Source organism: Podarcis melisellensis, assembly GCF_964234715.1.
Source record: "Podarcis melisellensis genome assembly, chromosome: 13".
Lineage (NCBI taxonomy): Eukaryota > Metazoa > Chordata > Lepidosauria > Squamata > Lacertidae > Podarcis > Podarcis melisellensis.
The window spans coordinates 8,589,598-8,616,164 of NC_138545.1; the positions used below are offsets into that span (position 1 = coordinate 8,589,598).

Consider the following 26,567-nt stretch of genomic DNA (forward strand, 5'->3'; position numbering starts at 1 on the left):
CTGTGATTTTCATCTACAAAAGAAATGGCTTCACTCTGACTTTCCTGGCAATACTTGCTCATGACAGAACTCACAGGTAGAGGTAACATGGAGTCACAGTTTAGAAAACAAACCCAACCCAATGCATTGGTTACCAAAAGTGCCACTCTGCTCTAAACTTCTGGAAGAAAATGTCTCTTCATGCAATTAACCAAATCATTGTACTTTGTTCAGTTCATCAAAGCTCAAGGGGCTTTACAGTAGACACATGAAAAGTCAATAAGCAAGCCTAGAAGTTGTTAGAATAAATAATACTCTATTCAGCTAAATAGGTAGTGTAGGGGCAGCTTCCAGGCATGGCCACGTTCATTTCATTTCTCACATTTCCCCAATATTGGCCAAAATTGAAATGGGTGCATGCAATCTCACCTTCTAATCAAGGCTCTATTGGGAACTCCCTGTTTCTAAGGTGCAACTCACAAACCTCTTTTAGAATAGTATTGGCAGAGAAATTCCTAACCCAATGTAGTCCCTTCCTCTCAAAGGAAACGAGAGCAGCAAAGTGCAAACTATAGAAGGATTAAAGTGACAGAAATCATCTACGAAGTATGCACTGACTGGAAGGTGTTTCGTCTTACGAGGCTTCTGGAAAGAGGAAATTAGCCACACTGCTAGGATGTTTTGTCTACTGGTGTTGCTGTTTTTGCAAGTGCCTGGAGTGTGCAATGCAGATATGACCAGGTGTCCCACCAGTGACCCCTTTCCTGCTCCTCATGAGTGGTACCAGCCAGGTGGCCTCATCATCGGTGGGATTTCTTCTCAGATCTTTTATGCATTCTATGAAGTTTTCTTCAGAGAACAGCCTTCACAGAATATGTTCACATTTCCCTAGTAAGGGTCTCCCCACTTATCCCTTCAAATCCCCATTCCTTTTGTCTTGTGCCTTCCAGATTTTATGCCTTAAAGCAATAAATTTCTTCTCACTGTTGTATGTAAGCTGCTTTGTTGGCCTTTAGTGGCTGAATAAGGGGATAAAAATGCTTCGGTTGCATGAATAATTCTACTGGTTCACAAAGAAGCATTTACATAATTGAGAAAGTTCTAATAGGTTCATCCCTGAGCCCTTCTCATTCTCAATCAGTGTCTGAGTTTATTAAGCTAAGAGATGTTCAACACAGACTTTTGTTTTGCCAAAATAAAAAGGGGGGGGAGGCGGTATGTTTGGTTTTATTTTCCCCAAATAAATGTACAATTCCTACATAGAACATAGTACAAATATTGTGGAGGAAAAGGGTGAGAATGAAAAGGAAAAAAAAATACAGGCAATGTGGAAAAGAGAGAGCACTGTTTCAAATTCTGTCCACCTGATACACACCCACCCACAAAACCCCTTTAAGGAGTACAAATTGTTCTCATAATTTTCTATCTCAAATTCCAAGCTCATGCTTCTTAAGCCATGGAAACTATTTATTATTTCATTATTCATTATTTACTTCATTTTTGAAGTGCTCTTCATGAGACTATGAATTAAAAAGTCATTGCTTTGCATTCCGCCCTTTAATTGTGACCTGAATTGCTGATTCCATTCCTCTAAAAGTTGACTTCCATCAAAAACTAAATTATCCAATGGGGTAAATTTATGTAACATATGTAATTTATTTTGAAATGGGTGGGCAGGGGATCGAATAAATTGTGTACCATTTGCAGTTTGCAAGCAACTGGAGCAGCACATGCAGATTGTATTCCCTGGACTGACTTCCTTTCTGGACATGAAAGGAATGAGTAAACATTGGTAATTTCTGCTCCCAGTTCTATTTTCAGCACAATGGCCAATTGAATTATCATCCTGAGATATGAAAAGAGCTAAAACATCTGCACATAAAAGAACAATTTAAAAAACAATTCAGTACATACTTAGAATCAGATCAGATCCAATATAAATACTAATTGCGACAAAAGTAAACATATCTTGCTGACTGTGGCACAGTGAATTCTCATTTCCCCACAGTTGATGTGGTCTTCCCAATTACGAAAAGCGACACAGATTTTTAAGGTATATTTAAATTGATAAAAACGGGATAGGAAGACATCTTCTATTTCAATCTTTACACACAGGCATCTTAGAATACATATTTACACCATATTTATTTGATTTATGATTTTAATTTTTATATGATTTTTATTGTATAATTTATGGCTCTGATAATTAAGGCTTCAATCCTCTGGGAGTAAGAGCCCCTGAACAAATCTGGATGTCATTCTGAATAGACATGCCCAGGTTTGAATTGGATGTTGTCAGATTTGTTCCCTTTAGGATCAATGGTGCCTTGAAAGTCATGACCAACTTGCTTCATTAGTTTAAATGAGAACTAACATTAAGGAACTTACAGTGTATTCTTACAAATAAACACCAGAAGCTGCCTTATACTGAGTCAGACCATTGATTGATCTTGCTCAGTACTGGAAACTGAAATGGATAGCAGATCTCCAGAGTTTAAAGCAGTGAGACTCTCCCACATCTAACTGGAGTTGTCACCTAGGACCTTCTAGATGAAAAACCTATGGTCTACCAAACTGCCAAGGAGCAGCAATTATCCAGGACAGTCTATCAAGAAGTCAATTGGATTTATTTCCTGATAGGTTTAGGACTGTGGCTTTCATGGTCCAGAGCATACTTAATCATGAATATGAAGTGGTTGAACACGGGAAGAGAGCTGAGAGTTTTTAAAATCTAGTCAGTAGAAAAGGAAAAGCAAGAGATTAACAATAGGAGTTGTCAAATTAATATGCAGAATGCAAATGACCTGATGAAAAACAAATGCCACTGGGGCTATATGGTGTTTCTTACCTTAGACATATGAATTACAGAAATGATCAATTTTGTGATATGTTGATTCAACACATTACAGATTTTACACTAGAAATTCTGAATATCTAACTTCGTTTGTAGTGTGGTGACGAAATTCTACCAGCACACCCTTGCTTTGGCATTTGCTATAAAAGAGATAAATGATAGCCCCAAGATCTTGCCCAATCTCACCCTTGGATTCCACATCTATGACAGTTATTACGATACAAGGATGACCTATCGGACAACTCTGGACCTACTTTTCAAATCACTTAGATTTGTCCCCAACTACAAATGTGACATTCAAAAAAACCTTATAGCCATCATTGGGGGACTTAGCTTTGATACCTCCCTCTCTATGGCTGACACCATAGGCCTCTACAAGATTCCACAGGTAGGACCAATGAATAGGCATTACTAATAATCCATATTGGTCTTTTGACTCTCCTGGACAACATATTTGAAATGTTAATTCATGCACAATTAAGCCATGTTACTGACTGGGATTCCATTTAAAAGGATGTTGATTATGAAGATGATGACAATAATAATAATGCTTCAGAAATAGGCTGTTTACTGAGGTGCTAGCCTTGCAAGCCAGGGCTAAATTATATATATATATATATATATATATATATATATATATATATATATATATGGTGAAGGTAAATATTCAGATTTTTAAAAATCACCATAACAATAGAAAAAAAATATCTAGAAGAGTCCTTGGGTTGAACTGTTCTTGAACCTATGAATGGCTCTGACTTAATCTTTGTTGAATGATCAGGCACAGGATCAAAATGAAGGTTCATCCATATGGAACTCTATAATGTTTGTACACTTCCTTTTAGCTCACATATGGGTCATTTCCTTCAGGGGAGAGTAATGCAGACCGATTCCTTTCCTTTTATTACATGGTTCCCAATGACAGCCATCAGTATATGGGGATCATCAGCTTATTAAAGCATTTTGGATGGAAATGGATTGGCCTTTTTGTTTTGGAAGGTGACGGTGGAGAAAATTTCTTGCAGACTCTGGAACCATTGCTTTATAGGCACGGAATCTGTTCATCCTTCACACATAAAATACCACACGTAGCCAATTCAGATAAACTGAGTGAAACACTTGATGTGCTCTTGGATCTTTATCTCTCTTTAACAGATGATAAAGTCAGTGCATGTATAATTTTTGGAGAATCTTTAACCCTTATATGGATGGGAGCTGTACTGGTTCTAGGAGATTCTGAAAAGAAGGGAAGCTCATCATTTAGAAAGGTGTGGATCATAACAACCCAGATTGATTTCATATTAGTGGCTTTCCAAAAGCTTTTAGATCTTCAGACCTTTCAAGGTTCCATTTCCTTCACAATTCATTCTAAAGAGCCTCCAGGGTTCCATGAATTTCTTCAGAGCATTAAGCCTGTAAAAATAGGAGGAGATGGTTTTCTTAGGGACTTCTGGGAGCAAGCATTTGACTGTACATTCCCAAGCCCCAGTTTGACAATGGAAGCCAATGAATCATGTACTGGGGATGAGGGACTAATGAGCCTTCCTGGACCTCTGTTTGAAATGGGCATGACTGGCCACAGCTACAGTATCTACAATGCTGTCTATGTTGTGGCTCATGCTTTGCATGTCATTTACTCAACGAGAGCAAACCAGAGAGCAATGGCCCGAGATAAAAAATATGAACATCAGAATCTGCAACCTTTCAAGGTAAAGTGTTGAAATCAAATTCTTCTTAATTCAATGGCTTTAGTAGTCCAAAAGGAGACTTCATCCAAATTATCATCCACAAGTACAATTTATTCCCTGAGAAACGTAGAATCATGGGACCATAGAATTGCATAGTGGGAAGGGATTCTAAGGGTTATCTAGTCCCATCCTCTGCAGTGCAGGAATTTATGTTTATATCATCTGCTTTACTTTCCCCCTCAGAATTTATTTAATCTACATTGCATTATTATTGGCCCATTTGTGAGGACAAATAAGATTTTTCACAAATATGGAACAATGCAAACCCAATATCTTCTGGGAGGAGGGTAGATTGTAATGGGTGAAACATGAGATGAGACAGCCTTAAGTTCCTCATGCCCAGCAAAATTGAAGCTACTCCAATATATGCCATCCATCCTAGGTAAATTGTGGCTCAGCAGACTGAGTCCAGAATGTGATATCTTTTTAAACATGGTGTTGTGGGCTTGGGTCATGGCCTGGTAAGAATTCTGTTCTAAAACCCTTTCAGAGAATTCATATGAGCCAGAAACCCAGCAGAACATAGACTGGGGAAAAGGGTGGTATCAGTCAAACCCTGTATTAGAGACATTTTGACCTCCCTCAGACTTGGGCCAATCAGAAGTGCTCAATTTCTGAAAGGCGTTCCAGGTAATCTTAAATGGCTTCCTATAGTTTAAATTATTGAACTGTGCTAAACCATACTTGCGAATTTTATGTTTTTAACCCCTTTATGTCTTGTTATGTTTCAATTAGCTCCACCCTTTTCTTCTTGACATTGCATTTAACAACTCTGCTGGAGAAACAGTGAGTTTCAATGGTAAAAAGCAAACCGGAGGTGCACTTGACATCATGAACATAGTCACATTCCCAAACAAGTCCTTCCTTCGAGTGAAAGTTGGTCAAGTGGACAATGATGCTCTTGCAGCAAGAAGAATCATCATCCATGAGGACAAGATTACATGGCACAAGGGTTTTAACCAGGTATGGGTCCTGGATTGTGATTGTGGGCCCTGCAGGCTCTGTCCCACTGGAAAAACTCCTAAGCTCATCTGAATAACAAAATGGTTGGAATGCAATGGTCCCATGTTCAATCCTCTGCGTCTCCAAGTAGGCTTTGAAAATAACACTGGTCTGTAATAAAAAAAACAGGCAGATGGACCAATGATCAGTTGTCCTATCCACCTTTATAGGGATTCATGCTCTACTTTTATAGCACAAGTTTATACCATTGGCTGTGGTGAGGACTGCAGGGCCTGCTCCCTTCCAAGGCCTTTTCCAGCTGGCCCAGGGGGCGTGGCCCAGGCCCTCATTCTCCCAGCTACAAAAGGACTCCTGTGGCAGTGCCTAGAGAGTGGGGCTGGACTCATATGGAACAAACTCTTGGGGAAGTGCGGGGTTGTTCTGCTGTTCCAAGTGGCTAATGTGTTTTAAAATGTCCTTAAGCAGTCAGTGTCATTTTAAGTTTTTTTCTTTCTCCTTTTTGCTTTGTTGGGGTGGGTGGGTTGGTGGGTGATATGGATGGATATCTGCTTGGGGATTAATTTTAGTATAACTGTTCTGGTTTCTTTCTTTTTTTGCTGTTTTTTTGCTTGTTGTATAGTTTGTGTTTTGTTTTTAAGGGGCAGGATCAGGTCTGCCTGGGAGTGGGCCCCAGGCAACACAGTGGCTGGGGCAAGTTCCACGGGGGGGGGGGGAGCACTAAGACATCCGATCTCAGTGATCATGGGCAGGAGGTGGAGTTACGCTAAGACCAGATCATTTCATTACCGAGGAGGCAGGCTTAGTTGTTGTTTGAAGATTATCCCTGCCTCTGGGTCTGGCCTTGACCTAGTTGGGTTGATCACCTAGTTTGGTTGTCCTAAGGGATTTTAACATCCATGCTGACACAACCTTACAAAGGGCTGCTCAGGACTTTGTGGAAACCATGGCCTCCATGGGGCTGTCCCTGAATAGGTTTGGCCCAACTCATAGTCACGGACATGCCTTAGACCTGGTGTTCACCTCTAGTGACGTGGGTGATCTGACACTAAGTAAAAGTGAAACAAAAGAAGTGCCATGGTCAGATCACTTCCTGGTGCAACTGGACTTCTCCGCAACCCTTCCCCTCTGCAGGGAGGTGGGACCAATTTGGATGGTCCACTCCCACCACTTAATGGATCCAAATGGTTTCCAAAGAATGGTAGGGGATGCTTTATCCCATGTTGACGGCCTTTCAGCTGATTCCCTGGTGGCCCGCTGTAATGCGGTGTTAACCAGGGCTATCGACTGCCTGGCTCCGAAGTGCCCTCTCTGATTGCATGGAGCCCAGACGGCCCCGTGGTTTTCTTCAGAGCTGAGGGCGAGGAAACAATCGCTGAGACTGCTAGAGCGTCGGTGGCAGAAAACATTCTGAATCGGACCGGACATGGGTTAGAGCTCAACATCGAGCCTACCAAGTGGCCATAGTGACAGTGAAGAAGACTTTCTTCACCACCTCTATTGCATCTGCAGAAAATAGTAGCAGGAAACTCTTTCAGGTGGTCCACAATTTAATGGAACCACCTGTACCACCAGGGCCTTGTAAAGACCTCAACATCTCCTGCAATGTTTTTTGCAGATAATGTCGCTCATATTCAGAAGGAGCTAGACATCACCGTGGGAGCAGGGCTGGGGCGGGAGAGTGCTGGAGCTCTGTCTGGTCAAGTTGCATGGAATAAATTTCAATCCCTTACCCCTGAGGATGTGGACAGGCAGCTTGGACGCGTGAAACCAACCCCCTGTCTCCTTGATCCTTGCCCATCCTGGCTAATAAAAGCAAGCCGGGAAGGACTGAGCAATGGGCTCTGCGGGGTGGTGAATGCTTCCCTCTGTGAGGGAGCCTTCCCAGACCTGCTGAAAGAGGCAGTTATTAAACCGCTTCTTTAAAAAAACATCTTTAGACCTGGCCAGTATGGCCAACTCTTTTTTTTTAAAGACTATTTATTAAAGTTTCCAATAGTAATACAATAAAAATCAAAGAGGGAAAAAAGAAAAAATAACATACATACAAAAATAAAAATGATTAAAAACACATAAGATTCCCGTTACTTATTTTTCATTAACTTATTTCCCAGACCTCCTCATACCTCCCATTTTTGTATTCCAATTCAAATTGTTGGTTCAGCAAATCCTTATCCAATTCCTTTCTCAAACATCTTATCAACAAAAACCTTTATTTTATCATATTTTTGAACACCACTTTTTTACTTTATCCAAACTTAACTCTCATCCAAACCTATATAACGGTACTTGTTCTTAAAACATTTCCCTAAGGTCGAAAGAAAATTCCCTTCCACGTATTTCCAATTCTCCTAAAAGTAAGACAAAAAAATAAAACAAAAAAGCAACTTATATTATGTACACTTAAAATTCCCATTTTTTGTTCCACCCACCCCCGAGTCCGAGGCTCTTAAATCTCTCTTATAGCTCCTCTGCCAGTCTTTTTGATAGTCTTTAATATTCAAAACCAAATCTCGGGGAGACTCCCGCCCTGCAGCATCCACGTTTCTTCCAGCCAGGCCTACGTACTTGAAGATAAGGCCTATAGGGTATTCCACATCTTGTTTCATTCTCCTTTGAATTCCAAATGTCCCCATAGCTCCAACTTCCAGCTGAATCAAATTTATAATCCAAGGGTCATATGATCTCCAGATAAGGAGGTCTCTCCATCTTTCATTTTCCAATTCAGGCCAGGCTTCAATCTTCAGAAATTTGTTTCTTCTTGTTACCATCATGTCAAGCCTCAAGTTGCAGCTCACCTTTTGCATCTGCAGGGTTGAGTCCCCCCCTTTTTTATCTTCAAAGGCAACATTATTCTCCTTCTCAATTTTCTCTGTTTGTTCAGTTAAATAGAATTCCTGTACCAAGTTCTTATCAAAGTTGTAACATTTGTAGTCAAACACCTATTTGACCTTGCAGCTTTCCCAAGAGAAAGAAAGTCCTGTTCAGTTCAGACTGAATTTCCTTACTAACTGCCATTCTTAAGCATATCAAGGTCAAAAAACAATTTCTCAGCTGGTTCTTAATGCAATGTCCCAAGACTCCCTCTAGGGGATTTAAGTTTCTTTTTACTCCTTTCAGCACAAAACCAAAAGTTCCATACGTTAAATTGTAGCAGTCCTTCCTTCTTTTAAAACATAAACTTGTAACCAATATAAGCAGCAGAGACAAAGTCCTCTTTTTGTATCTTGACAGCTAACTTAACTTGACAGCTGTCAAATTGTTCAATTGCTCATCAACCGGCTCTCACAGACCACTCCCGGGTCCGGGGGGGTGGCACATCAATTTTTAAATTTAGTTCTTCTCCCGCAGGTTCCCCTGCTTCCAAATAAATTTTCTTGTAATCTCAATCAGTAGAATTAAAATTTTTGCAAAAAATAAAGCTCTCCACGACCTTAGTTGGAGGTTCTTTGCTTTAGAATATTTACAGAAAGGGGAGGCAGACTTCCTGTTTGGACCTTCCCCGATCAGTGCCGAATTTAAAGATATTTAAAGAATCCAATTTCCATACTACTCACGGGTTGTTGTTTTAAAGTCCCAATTGTTCCAGGAAAAAGGTAGCACTCTCCGGCAACAGCTATGTGGCTTCGCTCCATGGAAATAGCCGATGACTCTCAGCACCGCGCCACTTCCCCCTCTTCACTTCGGAGCCCGTTGGTGGGTTCCTTAGCGGGTTGGGGGGGCACTAAAGGTGCCCGCCGAGTCCCATGGTGACAGGCTTCATCCACCTGTGATTTTTGAGAGGGTCCCCGCTTCGCCGTAGTGGATACGACCCGTTTCGCGCAGTGCTGGTCCCTCCAGTTCAGAGGGAGGCAGCCATTGCCCAAGGCACCACCCCGGAAGTCCAATTTGGCCAACTCTTGCCCAGTTTCAAATCTTCCATTCTTGGGCAAGGTGATTGAGTGGATGGTTGCTGAACAACTCCAGGCACGCTTGGAGGATGCGGACCATTTGGATCCCTTCCAATTCAGGCCTCATCATGGGACTGAAACTGCCTTGGTCGCACTGGTTGATGATCTCCGGTGGGCTAGGGACAAAGGTGAGAGCTGTTTCCTAGTTCTGCTGGATCTCTCAGCGGCGTTTGATATAATCAACCATAACATCCTTCTGGACCGTCTAGAGGGGCTGGGAGCTGGGGGCACTGTTATACAGTGGTTCAGCTCCTTCATCCTGGGCCGTGTTCAGAAAGTGGTGTTGGGGGATGAGTGTTCAGACCGCTGGGCCCTCACTTGTGGGGTGCCTCAAGGTTCAGTCGCCTCCCCCATGCTTTTTAACATCTACCTGAAGCCACTGGGAGAGATCATTAGGGGGGGTTGGACTGGGTGTCCATCAATATGCAGATGAAAACCAGCTCTACCTCTCTTTCAAATCAGAACCAGTGAAAGTGGTGAAGGTCCTCTGTGAGTGCCTGGAGGTGGTTGGAGGATGGATGGCTAATGGATTGAGGTTGAATCCTGACAAGACAGAAGTACTGTTCTTGGGGGACAGGGGGCAGGCTGGTATGAAGGACTCCCTGATCCTGAATGGGGTAACTGTGCCCCTGAAGGACCAGGTGCACAGCCTGGAAGTCATTTTGGACTCACAGCTGTCCATGGAGGTGCAGGTCAATTCTGTATTCAGGGCAGCTATCTACCAGCTCCATCTGGTACGCAGGATGAGACCCTCCCTGCCCGTATACTGTCTCTTCAGAGTGGTGCATGCTCTAGTTATCTCCCGCTTGGACTTCTGCATTGCACTCTACGTGGGACTACCTTTGAAGGTGACCCAGAAACTACAACTAATCCAGAATGTAGCAGCTAGACTGGTGACTGGGTGGGGGCGGCCGCCTAGACCACATAATACCAGTCTTGAAAGACCTACATTGGCTCCCAGTATGTTTCTGAGCGCAATTCAAAGTGTTGGTGTTGACCTTTAAAGCCGTAAACAGCCTCGGCTCAGTATACCTGAAGGAGCGTCTCCACCCCCATCGTTCTGCCCGGATTCTGAGGTCCAGTGCCAAGGGCCTTCTGGCGGTTCCCTCATTGTGAGAAGCAAAGCTACAAGGAACCAGGCAGATGGCCTTCTCATTAGTGGCGCCCGCCCTGTGGAACACCCTCCCATCAGATGTCAAAGAGATAAACAACTACCTGACATTCAGGTAGTTCAGGGAAGTTTTTAATGTGTGACATTTTAGTGTATTTTTTGTCTTGTTGGAAGCCGCCCAGAGTGGCTGGGGAAACCCAGCCAGATGGGCGGGGTGCAAATAAATTATTATTATTATTATTATTATTATTATTATTATTATTATTATTATCATCATCATCATCATCATCATCATCATCATTTCTGAGATGAGTCTTTCAAGTTCATGAGCAAAAAAGAAAACAAATAAATAAATTAAATATTGTATATTTTTTATGGAGAGGAATGGAGAATATCTCCCACCTGACTTTTCTTTCCTCCTGATGGATAGGTGGTGCCTATTTCTGTGTGTAACGACTTCTGCTCCCCTGGTCATCAGAAGAAAAGGAAGGAAGGGGAGAAATTTTGCTGCTATGATTGTGCTCCATGTCCAGATGGGAAGATTTCAGACCAGAATGGTTTGTGACATAGAAATCATGTTTTATTTTCTTTGGGTAGGATTAGGATAGTGTGCTTCTTTAGATCTAATTGCTATCTTTAATTACCATGCTGCCTGGAATGTTTCTCTGTTGACTTTGAATATCTTCCTAGGGACATTTTGTAAAATGAGGAAGCCTCATGCAATACATTTTATATAGATTTGAGTGTGAGCTCTAAAATAGACAAAATGATCTACGGTAGTTGTACACCTACCTTATGATAGCCTAAACAGAAAAAAAATATTAAAATGGCTGAAACAAATGGTCAAAAAGTCCATAGAGAAATGTTAACACTCCTGATGATGGTCATGGAGAGTTTGACAAATTTCTGCTTTTAAGAAGTGAAATCAAAGTGTGATTATTAGTAGTAGATGTTGGATCAGACATTTAAGTTTCTCCTTAGTGGCCTCTGCAACACATGTCAGGTGCAAAAATCCATGGGGCACCCCTCAAATAGACAACCAGATACACAGTTCTAGATAGGAAACAGTGAAGTGAAGATGTGCCGGGAATGCATGTCTGGCCAAACTGCACAGGACACCACAAATTCAAAATTATACCTTTTATTCCCATGAAAATGAATTCCAATGTCCTGCATTGGGATTGTTTTATTAATTATTAAAATTCCCCTTCCTTCCTGATGCCATTTGGGATCTGCTTCAGGTGCCTAAATATCTTGGGCCAACCCTGAAATAAACAATAAACCCCATACATATATTAAAGCCAAAAGAGAAAAGAGAAATACACTGGAAATATTCCACCCACTTCTAAAAGGCCACATATGGTTAAAAGCCAAAAGGCTTGGTTGTCAAAGTAAACATTTGCCTTGGGCCTAAAGACATATAATGATATTCCGACAGGAGCCACCCAAGGGAGAGCATTCCACAAATGGGCAGCCACCACACCAAAGCTCAATTTTGGGGATTGCCATTCTCCAGATCTCTTGTTGAGGGGGTAGGAGAAGAGCCTCAGATGGCAATAGGAAATTCTGGTACAGTTCATTTGGGGAGAGGCAGTCCTGGGAGGATTTCATCCTGGGGCATTTTAAGGCCTTATATGTCAAATCCAGAAATTTGCCCCCAAAATAATGGGGACCTAGTATAATCAGGTCAGAGTGAGTTTCATGTTCACACTGTCTTGCCTAGAACAGCAACATAGCCACAGAATTCTGTCCAAGCTGAAGTTTCTAAACCATCTTCAGATGTGGCCCATCTATAACCTGTTGCAGTTATCTAACCTATATATAACCAAAGGAAAGATGACAGAAGTTAGGCTATCCCTGTCCAGAAAAAGGCAGCTGTGGTGGAAGCCAAAGCTGGGGGAGCAACCACCAATTAATCTAGGGAATCATCCACAAAGAATGCCTCATTCTTATCTGGATTGTGCTTCAGTTTAAAAGTAAAATCCTGAAAATAGCTATGGTCTGATGCATCCAGCCAAAGGTGAAGATGTTATAATAGCTACTACACAGTATCACATAACATGCCTGAGAATAATTGTTAAACAGTAAGTCCACAACTTACCCAGGAGTTACATCCTGGGGATCACACCTAAATCCAAAATTGTGTATAGTCAAAGACATTGGATTCAGTAGCAAGTGGGATAGGCCCAAGTGTCTGGGATAGGCCCAGACACAAACTTCCTTTCTGCCTAAATTTATCAATTTATTTTTCATTTGCTTGCCAATTGTGTAAAGTACACAAGGGTCAAATGTGCATAAGCTGTGGGCTAACTAAATAGCACTTCCATTTTACCACAGTTCATTCAGAATGTCCAGGTTGAAATCCCAAAACGGTCATATGGGAGGCGGAAGAAGACAATGAATTTTGTTTAGAATTTGACCTGTTTCTGTTTTTCAGATATGGATGACTGTTTCAGATGCCCAGAAGACCAATATGCAAACAGGAACAAAGATGGATGCATCTCCAAAACAATGAGCTTTCTTTCTTATGAAGAACCCTTAGGGATCAGCTTAGCCTCAATTGCTATTTGTTTCTCCATTGTCACAACTTTAGTGTTATTAGCTTTTGTGAAGCACAGAGATACACCCATTGTCAAAGCCAACAACAGAGATCTCACCTACACACTCCTCATCTCTCTTCTGCTCTGCTTTCAATCTTCTTTGCTATTCCTTGGCAAACCAGGGGAAATGGCCTGCTTCCTCAGACAACCTACTTTTGGCATCATCTTCTCTGTGGCTGTTTCTTGTGTGCTGGCCAAAACCATCACCGTAGTTGTAGCTTTCATGGCCACCAAGCCAGGGTCCAGAATGAGGAAGTGGGTTGGGAAAAGACTGGCCAACTCCATTGTCCTTTCCTGCTCTTTGATTCAAGCAAGTCTGTGTACTCTCTGGTTGGCCACTTCTCCTCCATTCCCAGATTTAGACATGCACTCACTAATAGAAGAAATCACTGTACAATGTAACGAAGGGTCCGTGACCTTGTTTTCCTGTGTCCTGGGCTACATGGGCCTCCTGGCTTTCTTCAGCTTCCTCTCAGCATTCCTGGCACGCAAATTACCTGACAGTTTCAATGAAGCCAAGTTCATTACCTTCAGCATGTTTCTCTTTTGCAGTGTTTGGTTGTGCTTTGTCCCAACCTACCTGAGCACCAAAGGGAAGTACATGGTGATGGTGGAGATCTTCTCCATCTTGGCCTCCAGTGCTGGCTTACTGGGCTGCATCTTTGCCCCGAAATGCTACATTATCATGCTGAGGCCAGAGCTGAACAACAGAGAGCAATTAATAAGGAGAAAGAATTAAGGCATCTCTTTGATTTGCCATCATTTTATTATTAAAAAGGAAGGGGTAAGGTGTATGCATAATTCATTTATACTATTTACAAAAGTTCATTTAAAATTATTTACGTGTTGACTTCTTGGAGGAAATTTTGCTGGTTAACACTCCCATTGCCAGCTAAGACTTAACTCTTTGTTAGTACACTCTCCCTTATGTGATAGGGAGATTAACCTCACAGGCTCTGAAGAAAGCCATTCTTTAAACTGAGAACTTTCTGGAGGCAGATAAAGTTTTGGAGACAATCTGCCATTGTGCCCAGATACTGCACAATATCCTTGAAGGTTAGCTCTCAAATCAGCAGAACCTCTCTTCTTTTAACAATATTTGATATTGGGATATTTTGAGATTATAATTTGGATGACCCTTTCTGCCAATTAATTTTCACCTGGAATGTGACTTAACTGCTGCCATAAAAAGAGACATTAGTTAGAATATCTAACAGACTGTAAAATAATACCAAAGACATACCTATTTATTTCAGGTTCAACGAGATGATAAATGGAAAAGAATGCTCTGGTGATTAAGAATTATCATTTTTTCTTACTTTTAACCCCCTTCCTTTTTGTGAGTACTGGCTTCTTTCTTAAAGAGACAGACACAAGACTTCAAGGCAGAGACTATTAAGGTGGGGAGAAATATAATCCGATATGGCAAAGATATTGTTGAATACCCCACTGATTGTTGGTATTGTGTGGCATTTATTGGGTGAGCAATTGAAAGAGTTCATAGCTGAGAAGGATAAAATGATGAACAAAAATGGATCAGAGAAAAATAAGACCAAAGAATACACAGGACCTTTGTGGGGTGGGGGGGGGGTACTGATTAAGGTCTGCCTGAACAGGAAAGGAGAATGGCTGCAGGTGATGGAATGGACAAGACCTTCACAAAGGTGCCTGGAGGGGTGAACCAGACAAAAGATGGAGTTGTTATGCTGAAGGAGTGGAATTAATTCATTGACAGAGATAGCAAGAAACTTCATGAGATGCCAGAGATAGAGTCGAGAGAAAGGATCCTGTGTACAAGTTGGAATGAATTTAGAGGGGAAAGTCCCCCCCCCAAAAAAAAGAATTTAGAGGGGAAAGTCACCAAGCCTCCGGCCTTTTGGAAACAGAGTGACAGAAGAGGAATTTAAATTAGGACGTGAAATCATGGCAAACTAGAAATGGGAATGGAAGATATGGAGCTGCATAGCACAGTGATTAGTAGCCTACATAAAGGGGAAATTCTCTTTTATGTATTGTGGTTCCAAGCTGTATATGGCTTTGTATACCAATACCAGCACATTGACCTCATTTGCAGGCAGTTCAGTTCTTTCATTTTAGTTTGCGCTAGCTGCGGATTCCAGGCCAGCCTCAGGGGCAGTCTCACAAAAGGTGCACTGCATTCTTAATGCAATCTGGAGGTTACCCGTGCAAGCAAAACACCATCTGGAAGTTTTAACAGTTTGAATAATCAATTGATTAATTCTCCTCTTTTTGATTATGCATCTGGTGTGTGGGTGTGTTGTGCTTTGCGGGAGAAGGTTCTCCTAGACAATTATTGTAAAGAAATGTGTTTCCCTGCCTTCTGTAAACCTAGGGTTGCATGTGTGGCCCTTAGTTCAGGATTTGCTGTTTTGCATCCACAAAGAAAATGGCACCACTCTGACTTTCCTGGGTATGTTCATTTGCCACAGAAGATTTCAAGCCACTTGCTACTTAGTGGGCCACTCAGGGTCAGAGGTAACATGGAGTCACACTTTAGAAAACAAACCCAGCTGAACTTGTTGGTTACCAAAACTGCTACTCTGAGCTAATACTCTGAAAACAATATTATCTATTCATGCAATTAAACAAATCATTATATTTTGCTCAATTTGTCCAGGCTCAAGAGACTTTCCAGTAGTCACTTGGAAAAATTCAATAGGAAAGCCTAGAAGTTGTTATAATAAATAATGTTGTATTCAGCAGAGTGGTGAGGGTAGAGGCAAAGGCCAGAGAAAACCATGCCCATCTTATTTCTCACGTTTTCCCTTTATTGGCCAGACTTGAAATGGGTGCTGGCAATCTCACCTTCTAACCAAGGCTCCATTTGTTACACTTTGATTCTAAATGCAACTCACAAATATCTTCTGGTATAGTTTTGCCAGAGCCAGTTATTACCCAATGTAGTCTCTTCCTCTCAAAGGAAATGAGAGCAACTGCAAATTATAAATCAATTAAAGCATCTGAAAATATCTAAAGACTATACCGATAGAGAAATAGACTGTAATAGTTTTCTCCTTAAGAGGCTTATGCGAAAATGAAATTAGCCCCACTGCTAGAATGTTTTGTGTATATGTGTTGCTGTTTTTGCAAGTGCCTGGAGTGTGCAATGCAGATATGACCAGGTGTCCCACCAGTGACCCCTTTCCTGTTCCTCATGAGTGGTACCAGCCAGGTGGCCTCATCATCGGTGGCATTTCCTCTCAGATCTTTTATACATTTGATGAAGTTTCCTTCAGAGAACAGCCTTCACAGAACATGTTCACAATTCCATAGTAAGTGTCTCCCCGCTTATCCCTCCAAATCCCCATTCCTTTTGTGTCATGTCTCCTAAGTTTTAAGCAATCATGTAGTAAGTTTCTTATCACTGACCTATGTATAGTGGCTACTTTGGAATACTTTTCTGGATGAAAAGGATAGAAATGCTTCAGGCAAATAAAGTGGTACAGTACCTCTGGTTACAAACTTAATTTGTTCCAGAGGTCCGTTCCTAACCTTAAGCCTTACTTAACCTGAGGTACCAATGTAGCTAATGGGGCTTCCTGCTGCCACCGCGCCGCCAGTGCACAATTTCTGTTCTCATCCTTGGTCAAAGTTCTTAACCCGAGGTACTATTTTTGGGTTAGTGGAGTCTGTAACCCAAAGTGTTTATTCCCCGAGGTGTTTGTAACCTGAGGTACCACTGTATATAATTATACGGCTTCACAAAGAATCATTTACCTAACTGAGAAAGTTCCAACAGGTCAACTCCTGAGCACTTCTCATTGTCAGTCACTGCCTGGGTATTGCTTTCCATCCCCAAAGAAAATGGCACCACTCTTCTACTCAGCTTGCAGACTTTCAGTACAGACAATTGTTCTCCATTTTATAAAGCGACATAGAGAAGGGAATGAGGTTTAAGTTTGGCTTTAATTGCAATCAAAGTATGTGTGATTTCTACACAGCCCTTGTGTTTGGGAGGTGAAGTGTAAAGTTGAGAAAGATAATGTTGGAGATAAATTCAAACATAAATCTAGTGCTGTATGAAAGCTGGCCCTCCAGTTTCACAAAATATTTCTTCCCCTTGGAAGTGTTTTTAAAATTCCTTTTACCTTTTTTTAAAAAATTGTACACCAACTTATTTCAGATGGAATAGTGTTGCCATATGAACCTGAAGATTTCGGTAATGTGCAGGGTTATGTATGTGCTAATCTGGCACCTGGGGGGATTTTTTTAATTTAATAGTAAATGTCCAGGATTTTCTGTGCTTCCCGCTAAAATAAAGCTGAACTTTGCACAATCACCCCCAAAAAGGATGAACAACTCTGTCCAGATTTTTACATCTTGAAATATGGCAACCCTAGATTAATCCTGTCTATCTATCATCTATCTATCTATCATCTATCTATCTATCTATCTATCTATCTATCTATCTATCTATCTATCATCTATCTATCTATCTAATCTATCTATCTATCTATCATCTATCTATCATCTATCTATCTATCTATCTATCAATCATCTATATCTATCTATCATCTATCTATCATCTATCTATCTATCTATCTATCTATCTATCTATCTATCTATCATCTATCTATCTATCTATCATCTATCTATCTTCTATCTATCTATCTATCTATCATCTATCTATCTATCATCTATCTATCTATCTATCTATCTATCATCTATCTATCTATCTATCTATCATCTATCTATCTATCTATCTATCTATCTATCTATCTATCTATCTATCATCTATCTATCTATCTATCATCTATCTATCTATCTATCATCTATCTATCTATATCTATCTATCATCTATCTATCATCTGTGATTTTTTAATGAAAATTTGTATATTTTAAACACACACACACAGAGAGAGTCCTAAATCTCAGTGCTTCATTCCTCTGAAAATAAGAGCCACTTGAACAAAATGGTTTGCTGTTCTGAATAGAAATACATAGGTTGGAATGGGAATGTGTCAGAACTAACTGTAAGGAAATTATGGTGTTGTCCAGAGCCGCCATCTTCTCAAGATGACTGAAGGAATCCAACACGATGTCCTGATGTCACAGGCATGAAGTTGCAAAGAGCCGAGGGTGGAGTGAAACTGCCCTCTAAAAAATGTGTGGTGTTTTTTTTGGGGGGGGAGGGGAATGCCTTGGCACCTAAGACTTGGCTCATATGTTGCAATTCTACAAATAAACACCAGAAGCTGTCTTATGCAGAGTCATACTATTAGTTATTTAGCTCAGTATAATAAACAGTAATGGGTAGCAGTTTCCCAGAGTTTATAGCACAGCAACATTCCCAGACCTAGCTGGAGATGTCAACTATTGGACCTGGGATCATCTAGAAGAAAGACAAATGATCCACCAAAGTATCGCAGAGCAGCAACCTACCCACAACTGTCTACTAAGAGGTCAGCCCCACAGAGTTCAATGGAACTTATTTCGTGATAAGATTGTCACACACATTCTTTATTATAGTCCAAAGACCGACAAAAGCAAATTTGAAAGCAAACTACAGCAGAAGTTCACGAAAGACAATACTAGGCAGTCACTGTGTTTAGGGTTCTAAGTGTCATGGTCCAGGAAAATCCTGGTATAAGAATTGCTCACATACCAAAGAGATTTTTCAATTATGCAGAATGCAAATGACTTGCTTGTTTTCTCCGATAAAGAAAACAATGCCCGACCTGAAGAATTTGGAGCAAATGATTCAGCAGAGGAAACACAGCCCAGAATAACTAAGGAGATAGTACAAGAATACTTGGCTAGTCGAGATGTATTCAAGTCTCCAGGGCCAGATGAACTGCATCCAAGAGTATTAAAAGAACGGGCAGATGTGATCTCAGAACCACTGGCAGTCATCTTTGAGAATTCCTGGAGAACAGGCGAAGTCCCGGCCGACTGGAGGAGGGCAAATGTTGTCCCTATTTTCAAAAAGGGGAAAAGAGAGGACCCAAATAATTACCGCCCAGTCAGTCTGACATCAATACCAGGGAAGATTCTGGAGCAGATCATTAAGCAAACAGTCTGTGAGCACCTAGAAAGGAATGCTGTGATCACCAATAGTCAGCATGGATTTCTGAAAAATAAGTCATGTCAGACTAACCTGATCTTGACAGAATTACAAGCCTGGTAGATGAAGGGAACACAGTGGATGTAGCCTACCTTGATTTCAGCAAGGCATTTGACAAGGTGCCCCATGATATTCTTGTAAAGAAGCTGGTAAAATGCGGTCTTGACTATGCTACCACTCAGTGGATTTGTAACTGGCTGACTGACCGAACCCAAAGGGTGCTCATCAATGGTTCCTCTTCATCCTGAAAAAGAGTGACTAGTGGGGTGCCACAGGCTTCTGTCTTGGGCCCAGTCTTATTCAACATCTTTATCAATGACTTGGATGATGGACTCAAGGGCATCCTGATCAAATTTGCAGATGACACCAAACTGGGAGGGGTGGCTAACACCCCAGAGGACAGGATCATACTTCAAAACGATTTTGACAGATTAGAGAACTGGGCCAAAACAAACAAGATGAATTTTAACAGGGAGAAATGTAAAGTATTGCACTTGGGCAAAAAAAAAATAAAAAATGAGAGGCACAAATACAAGATGGGTGACACCTGGCTTGAGAGCAGTACATGTGAAAAGGATCTAGGAGTGAGTCTTGGTTGACCACAAACTTGACATGAGCCAACAGTGTGACGCGGCAGCTAAAAAAGCCAATGCAATTCTGGGCTGCATCAATAGGAGTATAGCATCTAGATCAAGGGAAGTAATAGTGCCACTGTATTCTGCTCTGGTCAGACCTCACCTGGAGTACTGTGTCCAGTTCTGGGCACCACAGTTCAAGAAGGACACTGACAAACTGGAACATGTCCAGAGGAGGGCAACCAAAATGGTCAAAGGCCTGGAAATGATGCCTTATGAGGAACGGCTAAGGGAGTTGGCATGTTTAGCCTGGAGAAGAGGAGGCTAAGGGGTGATATGATAGCCATGTTCAAATATATAAAAGGATGTCACATAGAGGAGGGAGAAAGGTTGTTTTCTGCTGCTCCAGAGAAGCGGACACGGAGCAATGGATCCAAACTACAAGAAAGAAGATTCCACCTAAACATTAGGAAGAACTTCCTGACAGTAAGAGCTGTTCGACAGTGGAATTTGCTGCCAAGGAGTGTGGTGGAGTCTCCTTCTTTGGAGATCTTTAAGCAGAGGCTTGGCAACCATATGTCAGGAGTGCTCTGATGGTGTTTCCTGCTTGGCAGGGAGTTGGACTCGATGGCCCTTGTGGTCTCTTCCAACTCTATGATTCTATGATTCTATGATTCTATGAAATGTTATTTGGATTGTTTGGTGTTTCTTAGCTTAGAAAGATCATTTACGAGAAGAGAAAATAACCTCATTGCAAACTATATTTTAATTTAAGACAGAAATGATCCATATTGATATGTTGATTCCACACACTGTAGAATTTACACTTGAATTCATTTGCAGTGTGGTGACGAAATTCTACCAGCACACCCTTGCCTTGGCATTTGCTGTAAAAGAGATAAATGAAAGCCCCAAGATCTTGCCCAATCTCACCCTTGGATTCCACATCTATGATAGTTATTATGATGCAAGGATGACGTATCGGACAACTCTGGACCTACTTTTCAAATCGAATAGATTTATCCCCAACTATATATGTGACATGGAGAAAAACCTCATAGCCATCATTGGAGGACTTAGCTCTGATACCTCCTTGTATATGGCTGACACCATAGGCCTCTACAAGATTCCTCAGGTAGCAGCTTTGAATGGGAACAGGGATGTGGATTTTCACAATGTACACTCTTCCATTGCTTGTAATGACACTAGTCATGAAGCTCAATTGGAAAACATCTTTGAAACATCAACTGGTGCAAAATACAGGAGTAATTAATATTAATAGCTGAGATTCAGTTTAGAATGATACTAATAATAGGAATGATATTGATGATGATGATGATGATGATCATAGAGCTTTAGGAAGATATTATAAACTGATCCACTAGCGTAACATACCAGTGCTGAATCTCCAGAAAATGTACAAAATGAAGGAAGGAAGAAAATTTCCAGAAATTTTTATTTTAAAAAATCGAAATAATTCTAAAGAATTTAGCTAGAAAAGGGAAGTTGGGTTTAACTGTCCCTGAACCCACACCTTGCTCTGAATTACATTTGTTGGCATAGGCACATGCTCAAAATGAAGGTTTATCTTAATGTTAACTCCATCATGCCTGTACACTTCCTTTTAGATCACATATGGATCTTTTCCCCCAGGGGAGAGTGATACAGATCACTTCCCTTCCTTTTTCCGCATGGTACCCAATGACAGCCATCAATATATGGGGATCATCAGCTTACTAAAGCATTTTGGATGGACATGGGTTGGACTTTATGTTGTAGAGGGTGACGGTGGAGAAAAATTCCTGCACACCCTGGAACCATTGCTGTCCAAGTATGGAATCTGTTCAGCCTTCTTCCAAAATATACCACAAGTAGCCCACTTAGATAAGCTGGATAAAACGATGGGTGTGATAATGGATCTCTCTCTCTCTCTAAGAGATAATAAAGTCAGCGCATGTATAATCTTTGGAGAAAGCTTAACCCTTGTTTGGATGAGAACTGCTATATTTCTTAGTGATCCTGAAAATAAGGAAAGCTCATCGTTTAGAAAGGTTTGGATCATAACAACCCAGATTGAATTAATATTAACAGGTTTTCAAAGGTCTTGGGACCTTGATTCCTTTCAAGGTGCAATTTCCTTAACAATTCACTTAAAAGAGCTTCTAGGGTTCAAGACATTTCTTCAGAATATAAAGCCTGATAGAATAGACAGAGATGGTTTCCTCAAGGACGTCTGGGAGCAAGCATTTGACTGTACATTCCCAAACCCCAGTGTGCCTTTGGATAGTAATGAACATTGTACTGGGGAGGAGAGACTGAAGAGCCTTCCGGGGGCACTGTTTGAAATGGGCATGACTGGCCACAGCTACAGTATCTACAATGCTGTCTATGTTGTGGCTCATGCTTTGCATGCCATTGTCTCAACTAAATTGAAGCAGAAGACTTTAATGGCAGATGGAAAGTTGGAGATTCAAGACTGGCAACCTCTGAAGGTAATATATTGAAATCAAATTCTTCTTAATTCAGTGGGTTGGATATTCCAAGGAGGGATTGTATCAACAAGTACCTGACGAAATGACATTATACATTTATTCAATGAGAAAATTAGAATCATTTAGTCATAGAATTCTAGAGATGGAAGGCCCCCAAGGCCCATCTAGTCCAATTCCAGCAATGTAGGAATGTATGTGGTTTATGTTTACATCATCTCATGCACATTTTGCCTGAAAATAAATTTGGTCTACAATAAATCTGTTATGGCAAGGCAGAAAACCAAACCTGAGATCTGCTGGGATGAGGGTTTATTGGAATCCCTGGCTCTCCAGCTGATCCAGCTGATGTTTCCCATCCCAGCAATACTGAAGATACTCTGATTATGTCTTCAATCCCAGGATAACTGTGTTTCAACTGACTGAGCCAAGGATTTGATAGGTTACAAAGAGACCGGGGGTTTGGGGATTGAAGGAAAATTACTCCAATTCTAAAACCTTTTCAGCTCATTCACAGGAGCCAGAGATCCAAATGAACCCATTCTGGGGCGAAGGGGTCGTATAAGCCAAACTCTGTATTAAAGGCCTTTTGCCCTCACCTAGGCTTGTACCTTTTGAAATACAGTCAAACCTTGTTTGTCGAATGCAATCCATTCCAGAAGCCTGTTTATCCATTCCAGAAACTTTCCACAACCGAGGCGCGGCTTCCGATTGGTTGCATGAGCTTCTAAAACTCAAGCAGAAGCTGTGTCAAAGGTTTGGTTACCAAAAAAGATTAAAAAACCAGAACATTTACTTCCAGGATTTGGCGATCGGGAGCCAAAATGTAAGATAGCCGAGGTGTTTGGGAACCATGGCTTGATTATAGTTATAAAAGAGGGACTTTTCAAATCACAGCATTTTGCTTAAATTGTAAATCAGTTTTTACCCCTTTATGTCTTGTTATTTTTCAATTAGCTACATCCTTTTCTTTGCGGCATTATATTTAATAACTCTGCAGGAGAAACAGTGAGTTTCAATGGGAAAAAGGAAATGGAAGGTGTATTTGACATTATGAACATAGTCACATTGCCAAACAAGTCCTTCCTTCGAGTGAAAGTGGGACAAGTGGACAATGATGCTTTGGAAACACGAAGATTCATTATTCATGCGGACAAGATTAAATGGCACAAGGGTTTTAACCAGGTATGGGTCCTGGATTGTGATTGTGGGCCCTGCAGGCTCTGTCCCACTGGAAAAACTCCAAAGCTTATCTGTGTAACAAAATGGTTGAAATGCAATGGTCCCATGTTCAATCCTCTGCATCTCCAAGTAGGCTTTGAAAATGACACTGGTCTGTAAAAAACGGAAAAAAAACCAAAACAGCCAGATGGACCAATGATCAGTTGTCCTATCCACCTTTTTAGGGATGCATCCGCTACTTTTACAGCTCAAGTTTATACGTAAAATTTCTAAGATGAGTCTTTCAAGTTCATGAACAAAAAAGAAAACCAAGAAATTAAATATATAATTATTAATTATTAATTACTAATTATTAATTTGTGGGAAGGAATGGAGACTTTCTCCCACCTGACTTTTCTTTCCTCCTGATGGATAGGTGGTGCCTATTTCTGTGTGTAATGACTGCTGCTCCCCTGGTCATCAGAAGAAAAGGAAGGAAGGGGAGAAATTTTGCTGCTATGATTGTGCTCCATGTCCGGAAGGGAAGATTTCAGACCAGAATGGTTTGTGACATAGAAATCATGTTTTATTTTCATTGCCTAGGATTGGGATGGTTTGCTTCTTTAGATCTAATTGCTATCTTTAATTACCATGCTGCCTGGAATGTTTCTCTGTTGACTTCCAATATATTCCCAGGGATATTTTGAAAAATGAGGAAGCCCGATGTTTCTGTTTTTCAGATATGGATGACTGTTTCAGATGCCCAGAAGACCAATATGCAAACAGGAACAAAGATGGATGCATCTCCAAAACAATGAGCTTTCTTTCTTATGAAGAACCCTTAGGGATCAGCTTAGCCTCAATTGCTATTTGTTTCTCCATTGTCACAACTTTAGTGTTTTTAGCTTTTGTGAAGCACAGAGATACACCCATTGTCAAAGCCAACAACCGAGATCTCACCTACACACTCCTCATCTCTCTTCTGCTCTGCTTTCAATCTTCTTTGCTATTCCTTGGCAAACCAGGGAAAATGGTCTGCTTCCTCAGACAACCTACTTTTGGTATCATCTTCTCTGTGGCTGTTTCTTGTGTGCTGGCCAAAACCATTACCGTAGTTGTAGCTTTCATGGCCACCAAGCCAGGGTCCAGCCTGAGGAAGTGGGTGGGGAAAAGACTGGCCAACTCCATTGTCCTTTCCTGCTCTTTGATTCAAGCAAGTCTGTGTACTCTCTGGTTGGCAACTTCTCCCCCATTCCCAGATTTAGACATTCACTCACTAATGGAAGAAATCACTGTGCAATGTAATGAAGGGTCGGTGACCTTGTTTTCCTGTGTCCTGGGCTACATGGGCCTCCTGGCTTTCTTCAGCTTCCTCTCAGCATTCCTGGCACGCAAATTACCTGACACTTTCAATGAAGCCAAATTCATTACCTTCAGCATGTTGCTCTTTTGCAGTGTTTGGTTGTGCTTTGTCCCAACCTACCTGAGCACCAAAGGGAAGTACATGGTGATGGTGGAGATCTTCTCCATCTTGGCCTCCAGTGCTGGCTTACTAGGTTGCATCTTTGCCCCAAAATGCTATATTATCATGCTGAGGCCAGAGCTGAACAACAGAGAGCAACTAATAAGAATAAAGAATTAAGGCATCTCTTTGATTTGCCATCATTTTATTGTTAAAAATGAAGGGGTTTATGCATAATTCATTTATACTATTTACAAAAGTTCATTTAAAATTATTTACGTGTTGACTTCTTGGAGGAAATTTTGCTGGTTAACACTCCCGTTGCCAGCTAAGACTTAAATCTTTGTTAGTACACTCTCCCTTGTGTGATAGGGAGATTAACCTCACATGCTCTGAAGAAAGCTGTTCTTTAAAGTGAGTATGAGAACTTTCTGGAGGCAGATAAAGTTCTGGAGAGAATCTGCCATTGTGCCCAGATACTGCATAATATCCTTGAAGGTTAGCTCTCAGGACCTCAAATCAGCAAAGCCTCTCTTCATTTAACAATATTTGATATTGGGATATTTTGAGATTATAATTTGGATGACCCTTTCTGCCAATTAATTTTCACCTGGAATGTTACTTGACTGCTGTCATAAAAAGAGACATTAGTTAGAATATCTAACAGACTGTAAAATAATACCAAAGACATACCTATTTATTTCAGATTCAGAAAGATTAAAAATGGATAAGGATGCTCTGGTGATTAAGAATTATCATTTTTTCTTACTTTTAACCCCCTTCCTTTCTGTGAGTACTGGCTTCTTTCTTAAAGAGACAGACACAAGACTTCAAGGCAGACACTGTTAAGATGGAGAGAAATATAATCCAATATGGCAAAGATGTTTGTTGAATACCCCACTGATTGTTGGTATTGTGTGGTATTTATTGGGTGAGCAATTGAAAGAGTTCATAGTTGAGAAGGATAAAATGATGAACAAAAATTGATCAGAGAAAAATCAGACCAAAGAATACACAGGATCTTTGGGGGGGGGGGAGGGATACTGATCAAGGTCTGCCTGAACAGAAAAGGAGAATGGTTGCAGGTGATGGAATGGACAAGACCTTCACAAAGGTGCCTGGAGGTGTGAACCAGACAAATGATGGAGTTGTTATGCTGAAGGAGCGGAATGAATCCATTGACAGAGATAGCAAGAAACTTCATGAGATTACAGAGACAGAGTCGAGAGAAAAGATCCCGTGTACAAGTTGGAATGAATTTAGAGGGGATAGTCACCAAGCATCCAGCCTTTTGGAAACAGAATGAAAGAAGAGGAAATGGAAGGGACTTTCTTTTTAAGGACGTGAAATAATGGCAAACCTGAAATGGGAATGGAAGATATGGAGCTGCATAACACAGTGATTAGTAGCCTACATAAAGGGGAAATTCTCTTTTATGTATTGTGGTTCCAAGCTGTATATGGCTTTGTATACCAATACCAGCACATTGACCTCATTTGCAGGCAGTTCAGTTCTTTCATCTTCAGTGGTATAACATGATGGTGAAATTTTGCTCCATGAGCACCGCAGTTTGCGCTAGCTGCGGATTCCAGG

The 26,567-nt window shown here is 41.0% G+C and overlaps 1 protein-coding gene across 1 annotated transcript; it reads left to right on the forward strand.

The window, feature by feature from the left end:
• Positions 1-712: 712 nt before the first annotated feature.
• On the forward strand, positions 713-25,154 carry LOC309355998 (vomeronasal type-2 receptor 26-like; the record flags this gene model as incomplete). Its single annotated transcript, XM_081887173.1, has 6 exons — positions 713-870; positions 2,930-3,221; positions 3,679-4,248; positions 5,317-5,544; positions 23,949-24,075; positions 24,253-25,154. 6 exons carry the CDS (start codon positions 713-715, stop codon positions 25,152-25,154), a joined length of 2,277 nt encoding a protein of 758 aa, XP_081743299.1.
• Between the last annotated feature and the right edge of the window lie 1,413 nt (positions 25,155-26,567).